The following is an 8,039-nucleotide window of genomic DNA, read 5'->3' on the forward strand; positions in this document are numbered from 1 at the left end:
AATTTGAAAAGTATCTTGCTCTGCAGAAAAGAAAGTTTCTCTTTTAAATGTTCACAGAGGACTTCAACCTTTCACTTCTGCCTCCTAGAGGACTACAAGAGGCCAGATAGGAGTTTTCTCTTCCCTATTCTGCTGCACTTAGGCTGATGTTCAGCAGAGTACACCAAGCATGGTGGCTCTCCTTTTTTAAAGGGGTTTAAATGCTGGAATAAAGTCATAATTAAAGCAAGTTATTCTTTCTATGTATTCCCTTTAAATACCTCTCCTAACCCCGACTCCATCTGAAGCCTTCATTTAGCGTCTGTAAGACAGACAAGCCTTTGGGAACTAGTCTTTCCTGGAAAATGAAGTCAATGCATTAAGTCAGCTGTTAACTTTGCAAAGGTGCTGTCTCAGATAAGGACTTGCGTGAACTATTTCACAGCTACTTAACTACTATGTTTTATAGAGCTGAGTTTTAAGGTATTTTGGGCATTCTTAACTCTTAGTAACTGGGTTAACTAGAATATGGAAGCAAGATTAATTTTTATTAGCTTGAAGTATCATATTTTATTCAAGTGATAAGAAATATTGTAATACATCATGCATCTGCCAGTTATAGTCCATTTTAGTTGGTTCCAAAACCTAAGCAGTAAATGAGAAGACAGTTTATCTAGTTAAACTGAAAAAACAGCATTCCACACAATCAGTACTAGAGATGTCAACTGTATAGTAATTCCAGCATTACATTGTTATGGCTTTCCAGAAAGTCATGAAATTAACAAATTAGAACACATCAAGAGCCATTTTCCAAAGATTTATTGAAGTAGCGACAGGTTGCTCATACTGTGCTGGAAAAAGCAGTTTTATTGAATTCAGATACTTAAAAACAGTATTGCAGCACAAGATATTGCTATTTGTAAACTAGACTCCATTGTAAACTCTAATCCTTCAGGGAGAGTCAGTTTGCAAGATCTAAGACCTATTTCCTAGCATAATAATCTTGCGCTCATGGAAAAACTGCAGAAAGGCACTTGAAAGCTGTTTTTTCCTTTAAGACATGGACTTTTTAAATCTTGCTGGTAAGAATTTCTCCTGCATTAATAAGTATGCGTCTTCAGCTTTACTCCAAGTCATCATGATGCTGGGAAGTTTCATTAATAACCTGTTGAAAAAGAGGCACTTGCAGTAAGTTTTAGTAGGAAGATTGTTCTTTTAAAGTTAGAACTGGAACACCCAGTACCACAGAAACGTGAACAAATGGGTATCATTTCTCACTTTTAAGTGAGAAGTTCTAGTTGGTAAATAGCATGCAGAAACCATTTAAGCTTTATTGACTTATTCTGAAAACAGTATCTTGTCCCCAACAAGTACGTCTGTTTACTACCACATTTTCCTCAGGTGATATGAGAAATCTTTTGAGAACTTGCTAACTCAGCTAAACTTAAATACTCACTACACAGATAACTGTCAGCTCCTTAAGGTTTTACTATCAAATGAATTTTGTGATTGTTTCCACAGAAGCCTGTTTGCTACATCTGCATGTTCAGCCATGCAGCCTGGACTGCCAGATGCTGTTCTAGTCAATACTTACTACCATATACAGCCTGCACTGATCTGCAGAGTATTTTAAGATAACCAGCTCTGATAGGAATAAAATCAAAGTTATCACCAACCTGTCCATCTCTAGTTTCAACAGTCTTAATTAGAAGTGTTCTCTTTGAATGAGTGTCAACCATTGGCTGCGACTCAATGTTGGTTTCTGCAGGGGAAAAAAAAAAAGTATTATTACCAATCCTCTTCAAAGAAATTAAGTGTAACAGATTCTAGTGTCTACTTTCAGAATCCCAGTTTAGTACACGAAGAAGTCTCCAGCTCTGAATGAGAAGCCAGTCTTCTCCATTTTCTCCCTTTTCCCCTTAAAGCACTTTCAGCAGGCATCTAAACCAACCACTCCCTATGTATTGATATTTAAAAATATCTGTGCCCAGGAACAAAGTAGCTCCTCCCATCCAAGGTTAAGTAATTGCAAATATTGTAGTTATATCTAAGAAAAACATTCACATGCAACTGCATTTATACAAGTTCAAATACTAGACTGAAAGGAACTATTCAGGACCCTCTTGCTAATGATAGAACAGCTGTCTAAACTGAAGTAGCAGAAACAGCTTACCTCTCAGGTTCAAAGAAGCAAAGGTTGGAATAGGCATGTTAATCCTAAAGGAAAAAAAGAAATGGATTAAGTCAGACATGGCTATAGAGTGTCTTCTAGTAATTGCTGTTTAGAAAAGCATCTGCATGTGATTTTTACCTGCTCTCTTCACCCTCCAGCAGTTTTCTGTAGGTGGCAATCTCAATATCAAGAGCCATCTTTACATTCAGCAGGTCCTGGTACTCGCGGAGATGGCGAGCCATTTCTTCCTTCATGTTCTGAATCTCATCCTGCAGACGGCCAATAGTGTCTTGGTAGTTAGCAGCTTCAACAGCAAAATTCTCCTCCATTTCACGCATTTGGCGCTCCAGGGATTCATTCTGGAAGAGAGTAATGAAGTCAAGCACTGCCGCAGCTCAGCCACTCTTCCCCACCGTCAAGACCCTTAAAATTTTTAAAAAAGGGAAGTTGAGTTACGTTAGCATCCTACCTGAAAATGCCCACACACGTTCCAGATTTTTCATCTCCTTATCTTCCCCTTGCAAAGTCAAGGTGGGTTATTCTGCTACTTTATCTCAGGTGTGCCATGTATTGCTCTATCAGGTGGCAAAGCAATCCCTTACAGTAAGCCCAACACATGCAGTACAAGTCAGCATGCAGGCAATCCTCAGTGGGGGGATTTGCAGGTGTACTATACACTGTTAAACCCATTTCAAGCCAGCCTTTAAGGCAGTAAAGTTCTAGCAACTGCAAGATTTGCACCTCCTTTCCACTGCTCCTCCAGCTCTTTTTATAGCTTCAGCTGTACCTCACAGACAAGCCATAAACACTTCCAGGAAGTGTTGCTTAAACAGTGAATATTATAAAGCAAGAGAACACACTCATTGTTTGTACCTTAAGTAAGACTAGTTCGGTGTATCAGTCTAACCAGTGCACTGTAGTACATGCAGGCACATTGCCCATAGCATCCTTTTCAAAAAGTACTAAAATGCTGCTGTATTGCATGGGAGATCAGCTGCATTCACATCTGTATCAACAATTACAATGCACTGCAATGCTTAAAGCTGTGAAGGGAAGAATGTCCAAAGAACTGCTGTCTTCTACTTACACTTCCCTTAAGGGCATCAACTTCACAGGTGAGAGACTGAATCTGTCTGCGGTATTCATTAGCTTCTTGTTTGGCCTGGCGCAGGGCATCGTTGTTCCTGTTAGCAGCTTCAGAGAGATCTGCAAACTGTGGAAATCCCCAGTTTGGTTAGCATAACATTTCAAGAGAAATGGTATAACAGACTTTTTTTTGGACACAGCATTTGAGGGCAACTGAAGCCATTACAAGCCTTAACACCTGAAACATTTAAACATTAGCCTTACTCTCAAAATGCCTTTCTATTTCTAATTGTTAAATTGGAATTCATAGTTAAATCTTTCATATTTGTTTCCCCACCCTGTATGTTTCCCATCTTTTCATCATTTTTTCACCCATTCATTCACTCCTTTCTCCAGTATTTCATCTGCTTCCAGGTACAAGCATAGGAAAGACTCCAAGTACGAACCCATTACTTTGATGCTGTGCTTATAGCACGAAATAATGTTTGAGCTGTACTCTTCCCAGACTAGAAGTTTAAAGACGACTCTGTGCCATGGCTGTGTTTGTGTCCAGTAGAGAGACAGAGAAAACAGAGTGCTACAGCAGAGCTGTTACGTACCATTAGTTCAAGTGCCTGATGCATCTGAACAGATTTTACTTACTTTGGACTTGTACCACTCTTCAGCTTCCTGAAGATTCTTAGCAGCAACGCTTTCATACTGTTGGCGAACATCACGCAGGGCAGCAGTAAGATCAGGCTTAGAAACATCCATATCAATTTGGATGTGCTGTTCCTGGAGTTGGGCCTGCAGTTCTCGGATTTCCTTAGAGAAAGGCAGACACTCAGTGTTATTAGACAACAACATACAGAACACACAGGTGGGGACTCTGGGCCAGAACCAGTGAAGAGCTTATTTGCTCCTTAGACTGTCAGCACCTAATCAGACCTCATTATTCAGCTTACCTCATCATGAAGCTTCTTCAAGAAGACAATCTCCTCTTGCAGGGACTCAACTTTGCGCTCAAGATCAAGACGTGCCAGAGAGGCATTGTCAACATCCTGACCAAAGAGAAGAACGATTAGCAATCTTACAAAACAAATGTAGAGAAGTCTTTTACAGTAAGTTCACTAGCATACAGACTGATGCTACATCCGAACTTTTTGGCAAGACAATACAAAATAAAGAGCTGTGAAAAATATATTTTTGCCACCTTCTACCCTAATATATAGATTACTTCATCTTTGCCAACGTACTGCTGAGCATGATCAAGAGCACACAGATCATGGGTGTAAATCCTGCTTGAAGATGAAGCAGGTACTTGGGTCAGAAGTCAGCAATAAGCTCTTTTAGCTTGACTACACTGAAAAAGAGTTAGTCTTGTGATCTGCAAGCTTCCATTTTTTCCAGTGGGGCTTAAAAGTGCAACCCATGTGCCTACACAACTCTCAATGGGCTTAATTTCTTGTTTTTTTCTTATGGACTCCTTGGTGATCAACCACAGCTTGAAAGCATACTTGTAAAGCTAGTGAGGCACATACAGGAACTGCAAGCATTTACTTCTCCAAGTGGTTCAACAGATCTCCCTCGAGAAAATGAAGGCAGGAGCATAAACGCAAATCGAGTTAGTCATCACCTACACCCTCACAGTAGCTGGCAAAGACTCCACCTTTTGCTGGACAGAGATAGTCTTAATCAACGGCAAAAATTCATTGAAGGCATAACAGAAGATACACCATGAATGTTACATGAGAGCAGCTTGAATTAGTTCAAAAACATAACTTAAGATGAAACATTGATTGGCAACTTCTTACATTTTAAATGTGCAAGACAGTTTGCAAAGGGGACAATTGTTCCTTTCATACTACTTACATACACAGCTGCATGCTTATGTTCACTTGTTATTAACATATCAGGTTTTCACAGCTTGCTCTAAAGCTATTTTGAATTGCCCAAAGCATAAGCATTCCTAATCAGCAGTTCCCACTATTATGGCACCTTTGAAATACAGACTGTTTCCTTCAGACTCCTAGAAAGCCATTCCTTGGACCACTCTTACTCTGGGGTAAGGTTCTTGCTCCAGAAGAATTCAGTTTTCTTTATCCAGCAGAACACCCCTTTGATGTGTTGTTCCGTAACTTCCCTATCAATTTCAGTTTTACACCCACACAGTTCATATCGGCTGTTTTTCAATTCAGAGAAAGAATTCCTTAATTCATTTGTTCTCCTCCCCCAAAAAGTCTGAAGATCATTCTGGTAGGAAATTACATGGCTATGACCCAACATATTTACACAATTAGACAGACATCCAAAGAGTTTGCAGTGGATTTTACAGAAATCTGCATCCTGAAGACTATTAATTTTTTCAGGACAACTGAACAGCTACAGGATTTTTAGGAGCTTATAATAAATTAACAGCATCTTAAATTGAAGACACTTAGAATATATGGTATGTATTTTATTATATATGTTATCATTAAGTTAGGGAGTAAAGAATCAGTGTATCTGTATTTCCTAGATGTATGGAAAACCACATAAATAAGCTACTTGTAGTCTGAGTAAACAAAGTGTAAAGCATACATACATGCAACTGGACTATGCACTGATTTTATCTTAGAAGGTTCTTTAATGCCAGTCACGCAGTTTGCAGGGTCGAGCATCCATGTTTATTTCAGACAAACCTCATGTTAGCCAGGAGCAGACCCGTTAGTCTTGTCATAGGTTCAAGACCTATTCCTTACTGCCAGAGTAGCTGACAAAGGTGCAGTAAATAAGTTTCTCACTATATTGCGATGTTTGTTTTGTTGCAAAGGAAAGAACTCACTGAAGATTTAGGTTTATTTTATGCAGTACACCCCTCAGCATATGAGTAAAATCACATCTTTGTTCAGGAGAGGAATTAAATAAAAATTCAGTACATATGAGTTGAACAGTCTCTAAAGCAGGTAGCTTTTGGAAATATAAAGTTTAAGTTCAAGTATTTGTTCAGTTTCTTTTAAAATACTGGAGTAGACAACTGCTTCATCAAGTAAAAAGTAAATCTGATGGTACATCAGAACAGTAAAGTATCTGCTGAAGTGTGCCAAATCCATATATACAGCTTCCCAGTGCAAGAATGTAACGGTTTAATAAAAAGCTGTGCTTTTTTTTTTTAACAATGGAAAGCACAACAGGATATTTCAACTTCAGTGTTCTACAAATTTAATTTCACTTACAGCAGAACAACACTTATACTGAAACAGATTTAGTTTTCAGAACCTGGATGTTAAGGCAAAATTAAGTATTACTGTTGTTCAAACCAATCAGCCCAGATCTGCTAAAGGCTGAGCTCCTGAACGACCCCTTTCTACAGTGCAGGGAAGAGCTGGATAATGAATGTGGGATATGCACCAAGCCAAGTTCACTTAAAAGCCTTCACAAAGTTTAATCAGTTTGAAACAGAGGTAGACATGCCTTGAAGGGCACCAATTAAGTATGAAAGATCATTTAAAAGCCAGCCTTAAGTCAAAGGATCCTTCAACTGAATTCAGCAATGAATCAGAACAGATTAAATTCTCTAAAACTGAAGTTAAATGCTTCTTCATGGAACTTCACACTATGTTAAATCAGCTTAGCACTCAAAAAAAACCAGAAGGTGAAGTTAAGGCAGTATCTCAAACTGTTCTGTTTCAAACTTCTGTCCCCAGAACACCAGTGGAGATTCCAAATTCCCAGACTCCAAATGGGAGTAGGTGTCTCAGTTTCCACACATTCTCTCATAGACACCTACTCTCCTTCAGAGACTATAAATACGCTGCAGTCAAAAGCCTTGCCCAGGGAAACACTGACAATCAAGTGATTATTTCCCGAATGGTGACATCTACCAACGTCTATGAACTGCTTTAGGACGAAGTCAGCCTGCGCCCAGCTCTCTGGAGATAAGGGCAGTCACTTCCAGCCGGGAGGAATGCTAGCAATGCTGTTTCACACCAGCAGTTTTAGGAAAGAGACCTTGTTTTGAGAAAGCACATTCCTAAATATCTCCTAGTCCAAACAAGACTTAATCCAAGTTGAAAGCTAGTTTTGCACAAGTGAAAACCTGAGCTTAACACTTTTTGAGCACTGTTGCACAGTTGGTTTTGGCTGTCACATAGGTTTTAGTTTATCTGGATAACATTGTAGCATCCTACAGACTAAACTCTAATGCAACTTGTTTCCGATGTTAACATCTTCATTTACAGAGAATTAAATTCCATATCCTTAAGGGACATCCACGCAGACTTGACTGCTGTGGCCTCACCCCAAGGAACAAATTGTCTACTTCTTGTCAGCAGACAACACCCACATGAAAAATTTTAAATTTGCAACGGTTGTCCAGTAATGCACTGACCAAAGCAATCCATTAAAAAGCAGCTCTGTTTTGTATAAAAACCAGACCACATACACGATAGACACTTTTCGTTAGAAATATGCCCGCACCATTACACATTTAGTAAGAATGCAGCCCACTGCGCCCTCCCCTCCGACACAAAGGGATCTATTATTTCAATCTGCTGCGACCACACTTGCCACAATGCCTGTATCTGCATTCCACGGTGAATCCCATAGAAACCATTAATACCCTTCAGCCAAGCGAGCAGATGGCCCCCCTTTCACTTTTATTGGATCGGAAAGCGATTCCACGTCGGGGCACTTTTTGTAAAACAGGCTAGACTCGGATAAAGCAAGACAATAGTTTCCCTCCCCTCCCCTCCGACCGCAGCATCCCCCTAAAGAAAACACGGAGGGTTTGCGTGAGAACTGTTGGAATTCCTTTGTGCGCGGAAAGCAAACTCCTGCAGCC

The 8,039-nt window shown here is 39.7% G+C and overlaps 1 protein-coding gene across 1 annotated transcript; it reads right to left on the reverse strand.

Annotated features, from left to right (window-relative positions):
• Positions 1-529: 529 nt before the first annotated feature.
• On the reverse strand, positions 530-4,306 carry VIM (vimentin; the record flags this gene model as incomplete). The annotated part of the gene is made up of 7 exons (XM_009696043.1): positions 530-1,144; positions 1,656-1,741; positions 2,153-2,196; positions 2,291-2,511; positions 3,240-3,365; positions 3,881-4,042; positions 4,183-4,306. Coding segments are annotated over 7 exons (805 nt in total), but the record flags the coding sequence as incomplete, so codon positions are not given.
• Positions 4,307-8,039: the final 3,733 nt, after the last annotated feature.

This window comes from Cariama cristata, unplaced genomic scaffold (assembly GCF_000690535.1).
Source record: "Cariama cristata isolate BGI_N322 unplaced genomic scaffold, ASM69053v1 scaffold14282, whole genome shotgun sequence".
NCBI classification, from domain to species: Eukaryota; Metazoa; Chordata; class Aves; order Cariamiformes; family Cariamidae; genus Cariama; species Cariama cristata.